General features: G+C 42.4%; 2 protein-coding genes across 2 annotated transcripts in view; both read right to left on the reverse strand.

The window, feature by feature from the left end:
• kif21a (kinesin family member 21A) overlaps positions 1-10,396 on the reverse strand; it is a 44,599-nt gene extending 34,203 nt beyond the window's left edge. The window contains exon 1 of the mRNA XM_079223979.1: positions 10,296-10,396. Coding sequence (XP_079080105.1) covers positions 10,296-10,339 — 44 coding nt within the window. The 5' untranslated portion in view covers positions 10,340-10,396. The remainder of the gene's footprint in view (positions 1-10,295) is intronic.
• A 1,898-nt stretch (positions 10,397-12,294) lies between these two features.
• LOC306740935 (proton myo-inositol cotransporter-like) lies at positions 12,295-22,461 on the reverse strand. Its single transcript, XM_079223182.1, is given in 13 exon segments — positions 12,295-13,540; positions 13,542-13,616; positions 14,324-14,490; positions 15,204-15,356; positions 16,247-16,365; positions 17,035-17,160; positions 17,640-17,754; positions 17,934-18,097; positions 18,204-18,312; positions 18,396-18,604; positions 19,609-19,768; positions 20,323-20,783; positions 22,415-22,461. Coding segments are annotated over 12 exon segments (1,884 nt in total). The 5' UTR covers positions 20,759-20,783; positions 22,415-22,461; the 3' UTR covers positions 12,295-13,489.
• Positions 22,462-23,051: the final 590 nt, after the last annotated feature.

A 23,051-nucleotide genomic window follows, 5' to 3' on the forward strand; every position in this document is an offset into this window, starting at 1 on the left:
TGAATTAGCCCAGAGCTGAGTTTAAAGAAAAGAGTTAGCCTGGGGTCACGTGCAAAGATGGTCTGTGCTGCGTTAGATAGTCATTAAATAGGATAGAAATCAGAAATTTCAAAAAACAAATCCTGTCTTGTTAAGTTGTAAAATCAAAATAAATATATAAAAAGTATTGTTTTGCTTCCAATACCATGTTAGTGCCAGTATCTAAACAAATGCAGCAACCACAGCTCTCAACAGCTCTGTTTTCCACCGAACAGCAATCAGCTTCAAAGTACGCCAAATATATTTCGTAAAAAATATTGTTTTTATCTCCACAGACTTGTTACTAGGTGTGTCACGGAGCAACAGTAACAACACAGAACAAATCCATCACATATCTGCACACGAGGCCAGAGCTTGCAAAAACACGGCCCACGCCCATGCAGGCCTCTGCCGGGGCGCATTGCCTGCGTTTGGTAATCTGCACGCCGACATGACGCTCATTGGTTCATCTTCCATCTAACGAAGCGCTGGATGTGCACATCCAGCTGAACCTGGAGCTGGTGAGCCTTTTGGAACATGTGCTTCCAAAAAAAACAAAAAACAAAAACGAGGCCGCGCCAAATCCCTGTGGCACGTCGATAACGGCTTTACTGCTTCCTGCAGGTCAAAAGGTCAGAGAGCAGGCCGGCCCAGTCGTTACCAGGAGGGGAAGGTTAGGCAACAGCGAGGGATCGCCTGTAGCCGTCGACATGGAGAGGAGGACGGGGGGGATTTATTTTATTTCCAAAATCCCGGCTGGTAAACTACAAATGAGCTGGATTTAAAATTAAAGTCCCCTGCAACTTTCTTATGCAAGCGCAATCGTACCGAGTCGGTGCTTTTCTACGCCCATTCACAACTACCACAACACATCTGACTGAAGCGTAAAAAACGTCCCAGAGTTCAATGCAAACAATGCCTGGTGAGAACACTTTTTAAATTGTCACATTACTGAACACTTGGTGCAGCGGCAATGTTTTTAAAAGCCTTCCTCTTTTTATAGCATGGATGATGCACTTTATTTGTGGACACAGTGTGCTATGAATGATGCATCCTTTTCAGGAGTGGACACACACATACATACACACACACACACACACACACACACACACAATTGGCTTCTCTGCTGTGTATAATTATATATAGCAGAGGAGCCTAAAAGCAACAGCGAGCATTGTCAGCAATCAAACAGTCACCATCCCTGTTAACACAATTATAGATGATTTATACATGCTGCTTAAAAAAAGTGATGCTGAAGAATAATTAAATGTCAGCAACATGTGATGATCATTACAAGACCCATTTCCTCTGGCTGTCTGATTTTGCATGAAGACATTTACATGATCACATTGACAGTAAGTTATTTACATGAAATCATCATACCTAGACTGACAATGGTCACGCTGTAAAAGTCCCAAACTACTGCAGCTGGGCTTCTTGCTGCTGCAATGGTGACATTTTAAATGGTGTAAAATGATGTCCAGTAACGGCAACATGTTGATCTCGGCAGGGTTGGGCGACTTAAGGTCATTTGGGCCGATGTGAAGGCGGAGAGTGAAGTTGTTATCCAGGAAGAGGATTCTCAACCACCTCAAGACGAGGAAGAACTACAGACGGTTGCACACTGTAGTTTATTTTTGTTTTGTCTGCTATATAAGAATATGTACACCAAAAAAAAGAGAATAATATCATGTGGCGTATTCTGGGTTGCATGTGTGGACTTTGCAGAGTCAGTAGTGGACTGCAGTGTCATTCAACCATGTGGTGTTGACACAGGAGTCCCCTCTCTGTGTCAACCACAGGCGAGGACACAAAATCTAGCTGTGTGTGTGTGTGTGTGTGTGTGTGTGTGTGTGTGTGTGTGTGTGTGTGTGTGTGTGTGTGTGTGTGTGTGTGTGTGTGTCGGCCAGCTAGCAGATAACAGGTTAGGCAAACACATCAGTCGAGGTCGAGTGGAAGTCAGTTCGGCTCCACGGAGTCAACCGTTTCCACCCTTTATTTCCTTGCTGCCATTTGCTGGCGGGTGGCCAATCGACACTGAAGCGTTTAATAAGAAGACGCCACCCACGCCGAGCGCGCACACACCTGCAGCTGAATTCAAATTACGAACGCCTCATGAATATGCAGATTCAGACAGCTGTTACATGCTGTCAGCAGGCGGTGAAGCGGGTCATTTGCATACATAAGCCACGCGAGGTGCAAGACCGTCTGACAACCTTACTGTACGCACGCTGTGTGTGAGGAGTGTGTGTGTGTGTGTGTGTGAGGAGTGTGTGAAGAAGCCTGCACACAGACCGTGAGGACAACACCTCCACGAATGATGCAGGGAGGAGAGCCAATTAGTATTAGTATATTGAAAGATTGGAACAGGGTGAGCCGCCGCTTCACCACCTTTTAACTAACAATGACGATCGTTATCAATTCATCCGTTTTGGCTAATGTCAGGAAAGTACTGACAAATGTCTATCACAGTTCAAATGTTTCGTCCAAAACCCGAAAATATACACTTTCAGGTCTTATACGACAACGGACATCCCATTTGAGAAGCTGCAAAAAGACAGTGTTTGGCATTTTTACCTAAAAGAATAGTTTGACTGACCACTTGATCACCTGAATGTTTCTACTCTTTATTCTGAAAGGTTTGAAATGTCAAGATATACCTTCATCACTCAATTTCTAAAGTCAAAAGTTTTTCTAAAACATTGAACTATTGGTATGAATCTAAGATCAGCACTGAAACAATACTTTTACCAAAAAGACATCTGTAACAAATGTGTAAATTGATTGAAGTCATATATCAAACAAAAAAGCAAAGTATTTGCCGTTTCCAGTTTATCAACTGCTGTTTTTCTTTGTTTCACATGGCGGTTAATTGAATATCTTTAGGTTTCGACTGAATAAACAAGCAATCTGAACACTTCACATTGGATTCTTGGCTTTTTTTTGCTATTGTCCGACATTTTGTGGATGATATGATGCTCAAGAGGAAGTAAAGGAGAGAGACAGTGTGGGCTAGAGCTGGTACATTTAGTGAATTATGGGTTTATTTTAACCAAACCAGAGTTGGTGGATGTAGGAAAGCCTGGTGAGGTTTGTTGTTGTTTCTGCCGCGTTTCAAACTCATCTCCCAACTGAAACTAGAGTGCGATTGCAACGCCTGCACGAACATTCGATCACGCCACCCGACTGAAATACAACCTGCACGAGGCCAATATTAATAATCTGGCTTCAGGACGCGTCATCTAAACCAGTCCAGATAACATGGATATGGCCTCTAATATCACATCTAAATGTCCATGAAGACCATTAGCTGCAGCCTCCTCACATAAATAACACGGTTGGCAGCTCACTATGCAAACAGAGCTATTCGTGACCGTCTGAGGCCTCTTTGTGACGTTCTGCTGGCAGTTTGATGATGGAAGTTAAGTTACATCCACATCCTATTTGTGACACCGGATCCACATTTAGACCCTCGTCCGTTTTCAGCTGGGACCCTTAACTGGACCGGTCTGTACGGTGAGGGAAAAGGCAGAGTTGTGTTGGGAGTGAAAACCGGAGGAAGAATAATGACAAAGGGAAAAAATAAAGGCGGGAGCAGGAGGAAGACAAAGGCAGGAGTGCAGAGAACAACATATTTGCATGGGTGTGGTGGACACGGACTCTATAATTACATCCAATACATTTGTGCAATGACCAGCTCGTTTCCGAAGTAGCCCGCTCTATAACGGAGTGGAGACGCGACGGAGGGAGGAAGGAAATCCATTCCTTGTCATAATCGTGTCCACATGTGGTGCGTGCGGCTCCACTTTCGCTCTCTGCATCGGTGCAGATGCGTCTGGCAGAAATGCGCTGACTCCTTAAGAGGCTGTGATATAGATAACTAAGGTCTTCCTGCAATGCTGCGGCCGGTCCACAGTCTATTTCTGGGCCAAGTCGAGTTTAAGTGTAGGCTATGCTTAGCGTCCTCTCGGAAGGGAAGAGCCTGCTGTCTAGAAAGAAAGAGGGTCATGGCGGCTAAACACTGGAAATGTATCTGGGTTTCACTCAAATTACCGTGTTACAGTGTGACAAAAGTCAGTTACTAAAGATAAATATGATCACTGGAGTCCTGCAGCAGGGACTCTGTAGTTTGGGATGTTCATTGGGCTACAAGTAAGATTCATTTCCTTATGAAAATATACTTATTAGAAGTTTCCCCAGAAGACGTCTTCAAACTAGTTTTTTTTGGTCCAACAGTCTCAACGCCATCTTCAGTTAAAAAATATAAAATATATATATAAAACTGAAAAACAAAAAAAGGCAAATCGTCACATTTGTGAAGCTCGAGCCAGAAAATGCTGAGAAACCTTTAATTGCTAACTTATTCTGATGTTTGACTCATCAATGTATTGATTAATTTAAGATGTAAACGCTTCAAGTTTGGAATTTTATTCAACCTTTATTTAGACAAGTTGTCTCATTGAGACAGAGAGACAGGACATTCATACAAAGACATGCAGGGATTGATCTAACTAATCTAAATTCATTATTTCATCAAGTAGAAATGACACATTTACTGGTACCAGCTTCTCAAACGTGAACATTTGCAGGTTTTTCTGTCATTGTAAGTAATATCTTTACGCTTTTGACTGTTGTAAGAGGACATGTGTCTCCATTTGTCTAACGTTTCATAGACTAAACAAGGACTGTACGATTATTTAACTGCTGAGGTTTATGAGCACATCATCTGAAGGCTTGATTACTGGATTAAGAGAGCATACACGCCCATCGCCACCTCCGATAGCAATACTACATAATATTGTCTGTCAGTCTGAGTGCACTCCTCATAGTGCCATAAAAACAAAGTGATGTAAGGTCAGTTTATCTTTCCCTTTAATGAGTGGAGTCTATTCAGAGCCGGCTCTTGGAAACACACACTCTGCAGGCCAAGTAGGTGTTATTCATAGCGTCCGTCTGGGTACCTTGACTAACACTTTAACACTTTGGCTAACGCGGGATGTGGGCCGCCTCTCTTTTGGACCTGAAAGACAAGCGGCATGTGCAGAGAGGAGCAAAACGCCTCGGGCTGCGTCTCCAACAAAAGAATGTGGATCGCAGCACCGAGGATGCAGAGCTGGATTCAGACGGCGCTCGCCGCTCCAGACAAAGAAGAATAAGCCAGATTCACCCGGGGGCAGTGGAGAAGAACACTTAACAGAAGAAAATCCATATGTATTGCATTTAGTCAGGTCATGCAGTTTGGACTGGCGACTTATTACGTTTTATAAGTAAAACTGTATTATTGCGACTTTCAGATACGCCCCCCAGTTTGTTTTGTTTTTTACAAATCATCATCGTGTATCATGTGAAACAGCTGGAGGGATCAGAGTGTGTGTGTGTGTGTGTGTGTGTGTGTGTGTGTGTGTGTGTGTGTGTGTGTGTGTGTGTGTGTGTCCTGTCCACACCACCACCTGGGTGAGGGTTTGCAGTGGCACTAATTGCCTTCATTAGTACTTGACTGCACAATACCTGAATAATCAATGAATTAATAGGCTATCAATTGTAATAGGCTATCAATTTTAAATTAAATAAAAACACAGAAGAAGCCCATAAAACTTCAGCCCACAAAAAGTGCTCCTAAATGTTGTGCTGGTGCTCCGAAAAATAAATTAAAAAAAAAAAGCACAAGTGCTGCTGCTTTCAATTCAACAATTTCCTAAAAGCCAAAAGGCGGTGTCCTCAAATTGCTCATTTTGACTCAGCTCCAGAGCCAAACCCAGAGATTTCATTTCAATATCGAACAAGACAAAGAAAAGCATCAAATCCTCACATTTGAGGCTAAAAAAACTAAATAATGTTCTGTATTTTGTTCTTGAAAAACAACTTCAGCTGTTAATTGAATATCAAAAGTGTTGCCGATTGAATTTGGTTTCATCTGCTTCCATCATCCTTCCACTTCCAAAACGCCACCAACATGGGGTGTTAAATACATATTCACCTGCAAATGTACAATATACTGTAATGCAGAAAATGTCTACCAATTCTGTGGAGATCCGCTGAGACATATGCAGTAATATACTATATCATTCAGCTCAGACTGAATGCGCTTATATGAAACCGTTACTGTGTGTATCGTGTTTCATATGAACCGCCAGAATACACATTCCCCTCTTTTTACTATCAGCAGGTGTTTAACAGAGTGTTCGTCCTAAAGAAGCTCCCGAGGTGAAACTGCAAAACTGTAACTCGACACAAGAGTGTGAATTTTACACTGGTCAACAATGTGAAGAAATAGAGAACAGCTACACACTTAAACACACACACACACACACACACTCAGATTCACCGGCCTATGGGTCAGCGGCTAACTCCCGACAGAGCGGCTTGGCTCAGTGGATGTGAACAAAGCTCGAGGTCTGGAGAGGCTTTAGACCCGCCGGGGCTTTTGTGTTTGCATGGTGGTGCCATGGGGAACGAAAACACGCATCTGAAGCTCCCACAGCTCCCACAGCTCCTCTGCCAGTCCTCTACTGGTCCTGCCCTTTGTTGCTAGGAATCTCTGCTCCAACAAGTACATGACTCCTACACTTTATCAGGATTTATAATCAAAAAACTGATTATTTTCCCACAAAAACCTTTTTTTTTTTTTTTTTTTAAAGGACTCAACATAAGTATTCAGTGTTTGAGGAAACCTGTTCCTTTCCCCATGTTTTTACAACCACTCAGAGGCCTGTTTGCACTGTCACCCCCCACAGCTATTGTCAGCTGTTGTCTCTCGTCATCCCCCCACCGCCTCACTGCAGGTCATTAAGTAATAGCAGATATCTGCTCTAATCGTGCAGCTCACTTTAACAAGCTTCTTCTTCCACAGTTAACCCCTGCGTCTATACGGTTGGCTGGTGAGCTCCAACCTGAGGCTTAAGACTCGGCCACTTATACCAGTTGCTGCGTGCCTCCAAAGTACGCCTGTAACTTAAGCCTTAAAGAGGTTTAGGGATCTATTTAATTTCATTATCGCCATTGTGACGCCCTTCAAAATCAAGTTCTTACATGGGGGACAGAAGAAAAAGGTAAGAGACTTGACAAGGTTTTCCAATACACCTCATGTTATGGAGCAGTAATGAGCTAAAACTGAGGCACACAAAGTTGTTACAGCGGATGTAAACACAGACTGATTAACTCTCCGCTCGCTTTGATCGGCACGGCTCATCCGTCGCCGCCTTGACGATGAGCGACGGCTGCTTTATGTTCGTGCTACTGCAGCGATACGCCCCAGCAGGCCGGTTCAACAAGTCCTCACTTTCCACCCGAGCGCCCTTCCCCTCAACGCACACCAAACCATTCAAGACAAACACTGGCGTCTCGCGCTGTGCAAATACGTCCCGCTACGGTTCGATCTATAAGCAGCCTTGGGAGCCGTCCCGTGTGCCGGTGCTCGCCCGTCTCTTGTGCGCGGGGTAAACACAAACTATGGACGCAAACACGGCGCTGAAAAGCAGATGTTTTGAGCTTTGTGCTCCGCTGTGGGAGTTTGAAAGAACAGGACGGCCTCTGTCGAGATAAGCCCGGGTCTTAAACCGATTAACCGACCTCCGGGTGGACCCAATCGCTCCGTTAACGACGCTGTTTAAAGGTGCAATCTGGGATCAAGAATTATGGCTTAAGGTTTACATTGGAAAATCTCCCGACCCTCGAGATAAGCTCAACATTTGTTTCCATTGTGTGTACGTTTCAGGTATTTTGTTGACACACGAGGAGCGAGCGTACCCAAATATGTTGAGGTGTTTTAAGCAGCGGCGCGAATTAAACTGTCACGCCCTATTTGAACTGCTTGTGCACGTGTGCGCTGAGACTCGTCAACAATCATCATGACAAACTATTTTGCCAGTTTGAAGCGGTGAAAAACATGCCGCTGCAAACCCACTACTCGAGCTGGGCGTCAAAGAGGAGGAGAACAAGATGTAGAAACCCCATTACGCCAAGATTTACAAGCATCATTACATCCCGAATGCCACCAAATTGTAGATTATTAGTGCAGCCATTAAGCCCTTTAATGAGAAAGAAGAACTGGGCTTTTTTGGGAAATGTAGTGCGCTAAAATCAGGCCTGTAATTTTAACCAGAACACAAAACATCTACTTCTGCCTGGACGGATGCTGTCCGCTCATAGGAAAGAGTGCAAGTCATTTTGAACACATATACTGATGCATGTCTTTTGTTACTGGCCGTAATTAATTTAGCAATTTACCTTCACAGAAAGTATTCCGTGTCAGATTTAGGGAAAGGAACCACCTTTTTAATCTCAATTATGTTGCTTCACATGCTCATGACTTTTGAAATTTGAGACATTAGTATGCGATAAACTAGCTCAATAGTCAGTTTTGAGGCCATAGTTTGTGGTCATATTGTCAAGCTGGCAACCAGACAGAAGCAAGTGGTCGCCAGTTATACATCAGCTCAATGTAACACAACAGAATAAAAGCTGTATTACAGTAACCAAACAATTTGAGTGTGTCAATATGTCCTCTATTAATTCCTGATATACAAAATAGCAGCAGTGCAGCTGTTGTAATGTTCTTCAGATCCCTCAAAATGAAAGCAGCAAGTCACTGGCTGCTTGTTCGTCCGTTCGCTCCCTTTCAAAACGTGGTTTTCTGGCCCTTCTGGACGACCACAGAGTCACTGTCCTTTCAGCAGTGAAGTCTTGGATTTCAGCTTGTCCATCATCTGTACTTTCAGAGATGACCTGCGATCTGTCTTAAATCCCCCCCCACACACACACACATACACACACAGCTTAAGAGACTGTGGTGCAAGTCTTGATGCCAGGAACTGTTTTCCAATTTCCAAGGGCAACCTGGCAGCCCTTACTGTCGTGCCCTGCTAAGAGTCAGTGCAGTGCAACAACATTATAAATAACAGCCAAGAATTGACCCTTTGCTACGCCCCCAAAAACAGACTCAGACCCTCCGTTACACTGGTCACGCTGGTTACACTGGTCACGCTGGCAATAGGCATCATTGATTTGGGATTGGCAGGTTTTGCACCTCACTTTTTTCCCCCTCAACTCGCACGCTGCTCAAAACAAACTGACATCTAGTCAAGACTGGTGCCTCCGTCTCTCTCCCTCTCTCTCTTTTTTTAATGACGGATTTGACCTCGTAAGACGAAACGTTGGCACAAAATGGCATCTCCAGAAAGAACCTCCTTTGCTTTTAGATTTTATAGTTTTCAGCCAAAACAAACCTCTGCAGTCAACATAATCTTGAGATTAAAACAAAAAATAAGCAGTCACATATGTCAGTTTATTCAAAATTGTAAACAGTAAGCTCTGTACAAACTTGCTCCACACACACACACACACAAGATGCTGATGACGATGCTCATTTGTGAACATGTACACATGGGCTAGTATTAAAAAAATCAAACAAAAAGGCTACGGATGAAAGAGACGGGGCAAATTCAACAATACGGCCATTATTTATAATTTCATAATGGCCAAAATGCTCTCTGAATGGCCTTGAGTGAGAGATAGAGAGATAGAGAGGAGGGGGAGAAGACTGGCTTCCCATGATGCCACTGTGCCACCTCACCAGCTGGAGTGGGAGCGGCCTACTTCAGCACAATAGAGCATTAAGTGCATGTACTTGAAGGGGAAAGAAGCTAATTTTTCCTCTGAGAGAAGCAAACGGGTCCAAACAGATAAGATAGTAACAGGCGTGAATCGGTAGAGACATCTGTCCAAAAACAAAGCGCAAAGACTTGACGGCCTCACTGCACGGCCCACTGTCCTTTCCTTGAAAGCTGGCTGTCAATGAAGCGCTTACTCCATCGATTACCCGTCTGTCTGCAGGAGGATGTGAGGCGACACACAGCCTGTCTCTCTCTCGCTGATAGCTCAGCCCTAACGGATGATATCATCCCTCCTGTGTGTGTGTGTGTGTGTGTGTGTGTGTGTGTGTGTGTGTGTGTGTGTGTGTGTGTGTGTGTGTGGCTGTGCAATGGGTATGAAAGCACACAAATCCTGAGAAAAGGTGATGAATCAAGAAAAAACAGCCCGAAAATCTGTCATGAAAAGCCGGTAGAAGCGTCAAGGGCCCGGATGTAACTGGGTCACAATACAACGTGTGTGCGCGCGCTCATGTGTGTGCGAGCAGATGCTGCCGTGCAGGTGTTTGCTAGGCCCGCGGCACCGACTGACAGGTGGCACCGGCGCAATTAGCCACACAAAAAAAGAGGACACTGCTACGCATTTAGCCGTTTCCCGGGGAGAAAGATGAAGAGCCGTTGGTGACTTACCTCAGCGCCACACGGACCGAGCTCTCATCCTGACCCGACGTCATGGCTCCTTTTACACGACCGTCGTTTAGGAAGAGAGAACAAAATCAAACGGTTTTGCCTTTTGGTCAAAAGAGAAAGAGGGAGGAAAAAATAAAAAAAAGTGCGCACTCCCACCCTCTTTACTCAGGCGAGTGGAGCCGCCATTTCTTCACAAACACACCAACAGTTATCTCAACGGTGACTTTAACCGTGATATGTCAGCTGGGGGAGGTGAGGCGGTGCGCGCGGCATCTCTGCGCAGTTTGCAGCTCGCGGATGCTTCGGCTCCGGCTCGAGCCCACATGCAGACTGGCGCGGCCGCCGCTGCTGCTGCTGCTAGGTGAGACTCGCACGCGCGCGCACATATAGAACACAAAACGCACTCACGCGCCGCCGTGCTTCGCAACAAGTTCAACGCACCGGGGAGGGAGCCGCAATGCGTCAGCAAGCCACGCCCCTCAGCGGGGGGAAAAATTAGATGACGTCATGGCAAGGGTGTTTACACTTTTTTTGTGTGGAGAAAGTCAGAAAGATTTCATTTTGTAAAGATTAAAAAGAACAAATATGGGATTTAAATTACTAATCCCATATTAGTATGTAATACTGTATATATATATATATATATATATATATATATATATATATATATATATATATAGTATTACATACTATTTATATAGTAATATATATATATTACTCTATTATATATATATTACTAATAGTATTACATATATATTATTCTATATATTTCTCTTATATTATGAGAGTAATATTATATATTACTCTCATATTAATATATATATATATATATATAGTAATCCCATACTTATTATTATTATTATTGCAGTTAATTGTGCCCCTCTTCACTCAAAAGACTCAAATATTTGATTAAATTATTAATTAATTAATTGTTCAAATTAAAATGAAAGTGTCTAAAACACCTATAAACTGTACTGACAACTGTAACAGTCTTTATTATTTAGACTTTTTTATTTTTATAAATCAGATCTAGCACTGATTAGCCAAACTAGAGTAAGAAAACACATTATCAAAATGCATATGTAATATACATTATGAAAAGCAGAAGTCAGATTCACTATTTTGTGTGTGATCATCAGACATCTCAGGACTGATTAGTGACTAGTGAGCATACTTTTCTTTCATCTTCTCTATCTGTTAAATTTTTCTGCAAGTAATTATTTAAGTGATTTTATAAAAAACTGCAAAATTCCTTCTACTGTTTATATGCTTCTTCATGAAAAAGTACATTAATGCAGGTTGTATTCTACTGTAGTTCAATGTAATCTTCATTATATTATAGTATGACATAGGCAGAAATGGAGAGTTGTTTGCTTAGAATATATATAAATCTGAATATAATTAGTTTGTATATTAAACCCACCTAAAAAATTACAAAGTTCTTCGTAATCTTCATGCTCGTGAAATACCTGCAGGTGAGTGCAGTCTGAAGTAACGGTCTGTCGTCACTTCTCACTCACTTAAAGGAACTTTTAGTGCCACCCTGTGGATGTGAACCACCATGGTACTATGTATACGTAGTGTACTATGTACTATATTGTACTATGTACCATGTGGAAGTTTCTTAAGTTCTGAACACAGACAGAAATTAAAGGGTGCATACATTTAACACTAAGCATTCATTTAAATATCATTTCAACATTTAATACTGGGCTTTCATAGGAATGCTCATCCAACTTTTGGCACATTTTACTGCGTATTCTCACAAGTATAAATGTTTCTCTGACGACACAGAAATACTGTGATACGGCAATAACTACCTGTATTTAACACTCAATCCAACCTGAACGTGATGTCACACCGACCAGGACGAACTGATGGACATGTACAGAACTGAAAGCAACAATATTAAATAGATTACTTTTTACTTTTAATTATGGACATCATTCTTTAAATATACAAATGCAGTAAAATAAAAGCAAACTGACATTTTTGGATTATAAAGTGACATTATTTCACCCCAAAATGATCATGTAATTCATATCTTTCTCTCCAGATGTGCACGACTGTAATCTGACTTTGACATAGATAGATAAATATATTACGTCCTGTACCGTCATCATAGTTTCCATGGTAACAGGAGTCCCGTTACGAGCCTTAGTATCACATGACCGTTACCGTCCCTGAACACGTCAGTGACATCATTGTGAGTATTTGGGAAATTGTAGATGTGCAAATGATGAATAAAAATACAATAAAAATGAATAAAACATAATAAATTAATAAAATAAAATAATAAATACATAAAATAAATAAAATACCTGCACAAAATAAATGAAATAAATAAAATATTTGGTTTAATTGTTGGGCTGAGTTGACTATTTCTAGCTGACACTGGGAATAGAAAATAACATTTTGGTTTTCTATTAGTTGACTAGGTGCTTTATTCATTAAATTATCAAATTCGAGCAAAAATACCACACATTTGGAAGTTCCAGCTTCAAACGTGCGGATCAATGCTTTTCTTTGTCATGCGTGATAGATAACAATGGAGTAAACTGATTTTGCCACTAGTTGTTGGATAAAACAAGAGATTTCAGGGCCTCACTTTGGGCTCTGGAAAATGATAATAGACATTTTGTACCAAAATGAGCACACCTCATTATTTGTCATTAAGTTAAATGGATTTATTGTTTTTTCCTTCATTTCAAACATCACATCCACCTGTCGTACAAAATAGTTTCCAATACAAACAACAATACTTTTTCATTTCTCCCACACGCCAGTAATTAATAGGATAGCAGTCAGGTGATCTCTCTGCTATCGTAACAAATATGACATCATAAACAAGGATTATAGATCGCTAACCACAACATGATGCACTTTGAAAATAGTGGACATTTTGTTCCGTTCCCATAATTGTGAAGGTCTTTGTGCCATTTCCAAATGTTTCACTAGAAACATTACTGTTTTTTAAAATTAAAATAAAAACACATCAGTTGCAGGATGAAAAAGGATGAGATTTATTTTTTGGTCGAGTCTTGATTTTGTGAGTCTTTAAAATGCAAACTGGCAAACATCACAGCGTCCCTGTGCAAACGTGACGCCGTGAGCAAAGCAGCTCCGGACGAAGCCGTTCATGGATAGTTGGTCACCGTTATTTGAGCTGCGATAAGCAAAAAGAGATTTCACTCTTATTGTGCATATTTAGCACAAAAAAGGTGAGAGCAGCACCCGGACGCAGTTACTCACGGTGATATAGGCGATGGCGCCGTCCGACTCCACCGCTCCGTATTGTGCCGGGCTGACATCAGAACCTCGCTAGAAAATGTGGAATATTTGTGCATGTTATGTTTTAGCAAGCTGGCATAAAAACAATTAAAAGAATAACAAAAAGGACACATTTTTGTTTGTTTTTAAAGTGCAATCTCTCCCACTGTGCAAACAATAGCGTTAACCCACGACCAGCAGTTTAGAAGATGAAACCCAGGAATGTGTTTTGGAAGAGTTGTACACAACGTACAGATGAGACAGACATCCAGGAGAGTGTTCGTCACCTTGGGGATGCGATACCGTAACGGATCGCTGAGGCTACGGTTACAGAACAGTCTCACTGGTTCGAAGTCCGGACTCGCTCACAAAAGATGGCCGCCCGGACTCATGCAAAGAGCTCTTTACTGGGAATCAAAATGATCTAAAATGCTCCCAGTTTTTTCGTCCCAAAGTTCATCTTTAAAGTCCTTATAATACAGACGATGAGGACTTTTCCCCACTGGAGTGTTCTTAACGTTCCAGAAACACGATCCTGGAAAGTCTTGCTCCAATGATGGGAAACCAGAAGAGTGCTTGAAGGGATAAAAGCAGACCGACTCCCAGGTGAGACAAAGGTAGGCGGCGGGTGATCGTAAAGACACCATGGCTACCTTTTCCCACGCCCGCATTCAGAAAGCACCGAGCGGAAACAGAGACGAGGTCTACTCTACGTCCGAGGCGTCGTTGTCGGAGGGCGGGTTGCTGCTGCCGTTTACCCGGACGTATTGGACGTCGTGGGCGGACGAGGAGGCGCCGCAGGAGCAGAGCGGCCCGGCGAACAGGTTCTCCACGTGCTCCAGCGGCAGGCCCTGGGTCTCTGGGAGGCAGCCGAGGACGAAGAGGAGCGCCAGCACCACCAGGCCCGCGTACATGAAGAAGGCTCCTGGGAGGAGGGAGGAAAGCTTTGTTCACACAGGGTTTTACCGGCAAACGCCGTAAACGAAGACCTACGGGTCTTTAAATTCATATTCATGGGCTACTTTATTGCCTTGATACAAATGCTGTCGTTAAATCAGGGTTCATACACATTTTGACCAGTGGATTTCCATGACCAAACATTTTGTGAAATCTCAGTGTAAACATGAAAAAGTGAGAACATTTAGTATTTAAACTATGAGAATACAAAGCATACAGTAAACCTTAAATGACACAAATGAATGAGACAATAGTTTGATTAAAGGAATAAACATTTATATAGATGCCTGTATGTATGCCTGCTTATATTCTGAGCGTCTTTCTTTTAAAAGCATATTAATTATTTCAAACTCAGCATGAATGAACGTCATGAACACATGAATATAACACATTTACATGACTTTTCCAAAACCTTTGGGATTTTTTATTTTTTTTTCCCTCAAGGACTTTTCCAGGCCTGGAAATAACCATTTTAAAATTCCATGACTTTTCCAGGTTTTTCATGACAATAAAAACCCTGTTAAATGCATTTTAATTGCATTTTTTTAAGGAAAAGCCTCGGAAACACAAATGAGCCGTCCTCGTTTGTGACGGTCACGTCCAGCTTCCAATATATTCAGTACAACTATTGTCAATATCCTCATTATGATGATGCGTCCGTGTACTTAAGGTCCCTCCTACCGTAATAAGTCAGGTACCGGGCGACGTGGAGGAAGGTCAGGGACACCAGGACGTTGAAGATCCAGTTGACCCCGGCTGAGCAGGCGTTGCCGGTGCTGCGGGCCCACAGCGGGTAGATCTCTGAGTTCACCGTCCAAGGCATGGTGCCCATACCTAGCACACAGAGACGGTCTCCTTCAGCGGGGCCAAGGGATTTAGTGCTTCCCAGGCTAAAACTGGAAAACTAAAAATATGTGATAAAATGTGACGGCTTCTTTGTGATTCGCGGTATAATTTTCTGGCGAGCTCAAAAGGTATCTGGATACTTCGCTTCCCAAGACTTTAGACATGTCTGTATTTGGTTTTCATTCAAGTTCATCTGGTTCTTTTTCACTTTAACAAATGTGACGGGTTGCTCAAAGTTTTTACCCCAAAATCAAAACAACCTCATTTGCTTCGACATCGTCTCTCAACCAGATGCCGGTCTCCTACAAACAATCACTTCTCATCAGAATTAGAAGTGATTTTCTTCAAAAATAGGACAATAAAAGACTATTTATGAAATATTTACTGTGTGGGAAAAAATGAAGGATGTTTAATTAATGCATTTAGATTCAGAAATGATATTGAATTTGATGATTGAGGATTTACAAAAAAACTACTTTAAGCCAGATAATCAAACACTTTCCATGTCTATGATTTATATAAACACTTATAATGCTCCACAATCTACTTATAACACTTCATAACGATGAACCTTGTTCTGACTGTAACAGCTATATTTAAATATTATTAATGCAACAAATATTTTGAAATATATCTTTTGAGGTGCATGTTTTGCCCTTTGCTGTCCCCATTTCCAGATCTTAAAAAAAGAAAAGGCCAAGAATTGGTTGCCAATTGCAACCCTGATATTATTCATGATCACAGAATAATTGGGAAGCGCCGAGATCATTTTGCCATTTTAAAAGGTACGGTTTTAAACAGTCATATATTTTTCAGAATTCAGAGTCACAGGGAGACGGTTGGCTACGAGATAAATAAAAAAAAAAGTTGTTTCTGACCCGGAGCGAAGAAGGCGAGGTAGAGGATGAGGCCCATGAGGACGACCCAGGAGTAGGACGTTGGGCAGTAGTTGTAGGCCCAGAACGCGCTCGTAGTCGCCTCCGTCTGGTTGGAACACCTGGATGAACGAAACGTTGCAAGGAGTTGAAACCAACATCTCTCTACGGTATATTCAAAAATCCAGCAAAATGAATCAATAATGTGCGCTGCGTTTTATTTTGAAAGGACGGTGGCACAGAGAGGACGTTACTGTTTCTGCTTCAACGTTAAGCACAGTGAAGGAAATCATTTTGTGATCCCTCGCCCATGTTGTAAATTTGCCCATTGACAAAGAAATGAGTTGGCTATAATTGTAGTGGTCGGTTTATTTCAACAGGGAGAGACAGAATTTTGTTTTTTTTAAAGAGGAAATCCAGAAAATCATATAAAAGTTAGAAATTGATTTGCATTTGATTGTGTGAAATAAGTTTTACAACCAGCAACAATTCTGGCTCCCATAGGTTAGGTTAGTCCTCTTGCTTGAAGAAAGCACTCAGAATCTCAACCTGTATAAAAGACCTGTCCACAGATTAATAATACTTATTTCTATCACTGTATGCTGAAAGAGTGTTTGCATGTCTTTGCTTTTAATATCTGCTACTATTTCATGTGCAAAGCAGATCCCAGGTGCTTTGACTGTAGGTATATTTTAAAGACATGTGTTAAACATGACGACCACATGGATGTCTCAACCTCTTATTTTTTCTGTCTCACAAACCAACACAGGAAGAAACAAACGGTGTCCGACCTTCCCCAGGCGGCGTGATCAGTGGACGCTTGATTGACGGGAACGCAGGAGGAGTTGTACACTCTGCTGTCGTCTTCACGGTAGCAAAATCCACAATCTGGATCCAACATGCAGAACTCGCAGGACCTGGAGGACAGAGCAACACAGAGCAACAGTGAGCAACACAGAGCAACAGTTAGCAACACAGAGCAACAGTTAGCAACACATAGCAACAGTGAGCAGCACAGAGCAACATAAAAGACCACACTAGCAATGAGATAGTGAAGCTTTAACTCCGCCCATGGACGCAGGAAGAACGGCGAGATGGACCTTTGGACAAATCATCACAGAAATACCTCCAGGACTGAAATTTAGCTAAATGTAAGTGCTGTATATGCGTATTAAATCATATGGTTGCCTCCAAAAGCCATTGTTTCAACCTACATTTCTTCAAGACCAATAATTTTTGCATTTTTCTTGAGCGATTTCCTACATCAAATCAAAATTAAACTGGAAATATCTGCATTCACATGTCGGTTATTAATAAGAAAAACTACAAATGAATGCATCAAAATTAGATGCAATGATTAAAATGGGTGCATGGAAGCTGCGGCGTGTTCTCTTACCCGTAGAGTCGGCAGGTTGAGTTTTGAGCGTCGACCGGCTGGAGGGTGGTGGGCGGGGAATACTGAGCAGAAAGCAAGAACCCGACTGCCAACACAGTCAGACTCAGACCGGTGCCTGCAGGAGAGAAAAGAAATATACACATTAAATAAAGCTCAGAGGAAGAATAAATCATGCATAAATAAAAAGAGAACGATTTTGCATCTCCCTCTGACTCCTCGGGTGATAAACCTATTAAAAAAAATGTAAATAAATCAACTAATTAGCGGCAGAAGGATACAAATTAAGACGCAAACCTAAAAGGCTGCCCAGGGTCAGCTTCCTGCGGCCCACGCGCTCCACCAGCCACACGCCAACCAGGGTGAACACAAAGTTGGTGGCGGAAGTTGCAGCAGACAACCAGATCGCCTGTTTGACGTCCCGCACCCCCGCCATCTGCAGAATGGTGGCACTGTAGTACCTGGATATTAATTATAGAAACAAAAACCACACTGAGCTTTTACTCTGGCGGGGCAGAAGGCAGATCACCATGTGGGAGCCGATACAAAGAGGAGGAGATGACCTACATGACCGTGTTGATCCCAGCCAGCTGCTGAAACATCTGCAGGCCGCAGCCGACGACGAGAGCCCGTCGAGTCGGACCGTGGCTCAAGATCCGCCAAAAAACAAGGCCTCCTAAAACAAACACACATATTTATTTATTTTTAACGCCATCAACAACCCTTTTTCCCCTCCATTTTTAAACAGAAATCGTTCACCTCCATCCGTCCCGTTCTCCTCTTCCTCGATGCTGGTCCGGATGGCGTCGTACTCCTCGTCGACGCCCCGGCCTCCTCTGATCCGGATCAGAGCTCGGCGGGCCTCTTGGTTCCGGCCCTTTGCGAGAAGCCACCGGGGGCTCTCCGGCAGGAAGAGGAAGCCGACGAACTGCACCACCGCCGGCAGAACGGACAACCCCAGCATGTACCTGCAGAGCGAGACGTTAGCAGTGCGGCTAAACGGGGACTCTCAGGTGTTCTTAGAGGGCTTTATAGGGAGTCACGGTCAAGCTGCTTCATCGTTGCATGAACCTCAAATGTGAATTGAAGCAGCAAAGACACACGTGTGTTTAGAGCTGATCAACAGAGACAATATTGGAGGGAAACCTCATTAAATTTTGATCTTTTTTAAGGTTCAGTGTTGACCTTTTAAAGCCAAATCCATATATGATCCTCTGTTTGCTACGCCTGTATCGATATTTGAGTTTTAAAAGTTTGATAACTATATACAGTTCAGCCAAAATATGTCAGGGTTGAAAAATAAACTAGCCAGTGCCCTCTGGTGGGCAAACTATGCAACTGACATCTTAGCCAGGCCTTTGATTAAGAATGGTTTATAGACATTTACATTATTCTAGTCACTTGTTTTGTTATCTTTAAGTTTTTGTATTTTATTCAGTTTCATTGTTTTTGTAAATCACTTATTTTATTGCATTTAGGTTCTAAAAAAAAACAACCACCAACAACCAGAAAAGTTAAAAAAAATGTCTCATTGTAGCATAATACAGCAAATATGGTAGGTAATTAATATTTTTCGGTACCGATTAAATGAAATTGGACATTTTCCCACGGCACACCTGACGATCTCTCACAGCACACAGTTTTACCACTACTACAATAGCCTTTAACTCTACTTTATTACATTTTTAGCATTTCATTGTCTTTTCTGTGGACTTTACAGCCCACAGCTTGTTCCGTCTTTTTTCCAGTCGTCCCACATTCACTTTGCACTGCACTAACCTTTAATAAAAAGGTGCAACGCAAATAAACGATTAAAACTAGATGACTTCAAAACACATCTGCGGTTTATTGTCACTTTGCCGTCAGCAACATATCTGGGAGAAGCGGCCAGGTCAGCCACGCCCTTCACAAAGACAGAGGTAAACAAAACTAAAGCATGGAAAGTTACTAGCGGAGAAGAACCGACGCACACCTCCAGCCGCTGCGGCCCATGTAGCTGAAGGCGCCATCGATCACGCTCGCGATGAACTGGCCGCCGGTGATGAAAAGGGTGTTGACGGTGACCAGCTGACCTCTCTTGTGGGGGGGGGAAACCTCGGCGATGTACACGGGAACCGTCATCGAGGCAATGCCTGATGGGAAAACACAAGGAAACACACATTACGACCAACGCAGAAACACTGTATATGTCAATGAGTTCTACTTTTATTCTGTTCCATGTTATGCTTCATTTAAATGCAATTACCAGATAATACTGGAGAAGCAGGGAAGGGACTTGATAGCAGTGGCTCTCAACCTTTTTTTGCACGTAATAAATCTGACATTAAAATGATACGACCGGCATAAAGACAACTATAAAGTGCATAAAAATACAACTCACCATTACGCCGAATTAGTGGGAACCCTGAGCTTGTTTCTCTGCTCTGACATTTTTTTCATTCATTCTGTGGCCCGGTGGTTGAGGACCGGTGCTTTATAGGACCTGCTTTGTTTACGTGTTGAATGTGCAGAGAGCTAGCGTCACACATTCACACAAGACGAAAACGTTTAATTATTCTGTGTGTTATCTGGGAGCGTGAAGGACTTCTCCGTGGAAACATGAGCTTCAAGTTTTCACAATTGTGTGCACAGTTCTACATTTTTGTCAGGAGAAAAATTGTAGTCTTTCGTTTTTACACAAACTCACCGATGCCCAAACCCACTGTGACTCTGCCCACGAGAAGCACCACCTTGTCCGGGGCCAAGCTCAGGATGACGCCGCCGACGGCGAAGATGAAGCTGGCCAGCAGGATGCAGACCCTGCGCCCCAGCCACCCGTTCAGGGAGCCTCCGCTCAGGGCCGAGAGCGCCGCGGCCCCGACGGTGCAGGAGACCAGCAGCTCCTGCCACAGGGCGCTCAGGTTCATCTCCTCCTTCAGGAGCAGCATGGCGCCGGACACCACCCCGGTGTCGTACCCGAAGAGGAACCCGCCCAGGGCGGAGAAGAACGCCAACACGTAGAGAAACCCCGGCGTGGAGGCATCTCGGTCCGCCAGATCCCCGCCAGAGACGGACGGAGGCCGAATGAGACTCCGCTCTCCGTCGTCCACTGCTTTCTGTCTCCGGCCGCCCATCGAGATCATGTGCCTCAGACTGTCTTCATCCTGGCTGCTGGACACAGAGGAGACCAGGAGTTAGGATAATAATACAAAATAAATATATCATCCTCAAAACATAGCAGAGGAAAAGGTGAGCCCAAAACAACTGGAGTTAAATATGTTGTCTTTTTTTTTCAGCACCGGACGTCCCAATATTTACTTCCGGTCTAGCTCCAGGGGAGAAACCGGGAAGAAGTGGACATTTTAACGGCCAGATGTTAACGGTAACATTTCGCCGTAAGCTCCTGAGAGGTGTGTCCCGTTACTACAGAAGACGTTTAGTGCCGAGTCATGTTAGAAGTGTGGCTTAAAGTCATCTTTAATGCCTCCAAACGAAGACGTTACCACCGACGGTGCTACCGCTAAGTTCCGTGGGCGGCCATGTTTAATGTTTACGAGTGACGTCACCTGATTAATGGCTGACTGCCCCCTCAGCAAAAAAGAGCAAAAATCCCTCCGAGTTTAAATCCCCCTAAAACAATGTTTTTACCACGATTATTCATAAATAAGATGTGTCATCCGCGTTCCAAATCATTAACAGGTATTTGGGAAATATGTGTTTTGAGTATCCAACTTATAACTTACTTAATTTAGTAAGAAACTGACACAAAAATCTATCATTTACAAAAAAAAGTATTAATAATTACATAATTATAACATGATTTTTTGGTTTACATTTGTTTTAATATGCTTTGGATTGAACAATATAAAATGGGTTAGCTAAATATAATTGAATCAGCCAAATTAACTCGTATTGTGCATACACAGTATGTCACACCTTTTTTATTTTTAGGTTAAATTCCCGATGTGACGTATGTGTCACAACGATTTTAATCTGATTTGTTTTATTTCCTTAAGAAATGTGCTCACAGCAGGTTCAATACATTAAAGGACATTAGAATTCTCGAAAAACAAGCTTATTAAATGTAGTATTTCCTTCAGATCTGTCACAACATGTAGCAGCCATCTTGGAAAGGTTGTTATGGGAACACAACATCACATGACCTGTCACATGACCCACCAAGATGTTCAGTAGGTGTCACTTAGGGACTTCAAGGATAAAGCTGTTTATGGAACTTTCCAGAACATTTAAAGGACGTGTGACCCCTGTGTCAGCGTGGGTCCTTATGGGTTAAAACAGATGTTCAGACCATTTATTGGTCTTCTAAGTCAGTCGGCATGCATAGAGGCGACCAATTCCTTTTTTATTTTAAAAAGTAGCCTGTAAATGACATCCCTATTAATTTAAGTATTTCCTTTACACTGGGTTGCCAGTTTGGGCGGCTGGTGCTACAACTCTTAACATCTAAGTGTATTTATTTATTTAGATATTCTCACAATGCAGATTTTAACTGCATGCTGAGTTTTAAAGACAAGAAGGAAAAAAAAAAACACAGCATGTCACACAAGCGCAAACCGCTGTCAGCCATCCAATAAATGCCCATAAGCAATGTGGAGTATTACAGCAGCTCCAAAGTCGTTTGTCAAGAAACAACTGACATAGGCAAAAAGAGCTACACTTGCACATCAAATAGTTGTCAGATTCTAAATAAAAACAACAACATCACACACACAAAGTTAACGAGACAGATGTTATATGTGCAAAATAAACTCAACAATACGTCTGTAGTTAGTTTCTACCTGTTAAAAGGTTATTCCACAGCACTGCAACAGGAGCTCTTAGCGTCAACAACCAGGAAGTCTAGCCAGTGGCCCCGGATCACGTGACGGCGCTGCAGGACGGGAGGGCCACGCCCACCAAATAAGTTTAATAAACTAATAAACGCTGAATGGTGAGCTCACCTGTGCCTCCGGGGATTTTTGTTATTTTATCATAGGCAAAAGGTATGGAAGCCCGTTTCCTCCACACAAAAAAACAAACAACAGTCATAATTATGAGATAATAAAGTCGAGATTATGAGATAAAGTCATAATTATGAGATAATAAAGTCGATATTATGAGATAACAAGTCATAATAATAATAGTGTTAAGCAACAGCAAATACATGCAAATTGACATAATATGCACGACATTTAAAATAAACATAATTGCATTTATTTTGTTATATATATATAAAATCAATAAAAAGCTAAACGTTTTCATTCCCTATCGTCCATTCTTTATTTTTTTAGAGACAAAAATAGTTTAAATCTGACTCAATTATACTAAATTGGTCACGTGGTAATTTATGCCGAATTCAGATACATATTCCAATATGTTGAACGTAGTTTTGATATTCGCCATACGGGCTAAGTTTATTTGCTCAAACTTCACAAT

The sequence above is a fragment of the Taurulus bubalis genome (assembly GCF_910589615.1).
Source record: "Taurulus bubalis genome assembly, chromosome: 9".
Taxonomy (NCBI): Eukaryota; Metazoa; Chordata; class Actinopteri; order Perciformes; family Cottidae; genus Taurulus; species Taurulus bubalis.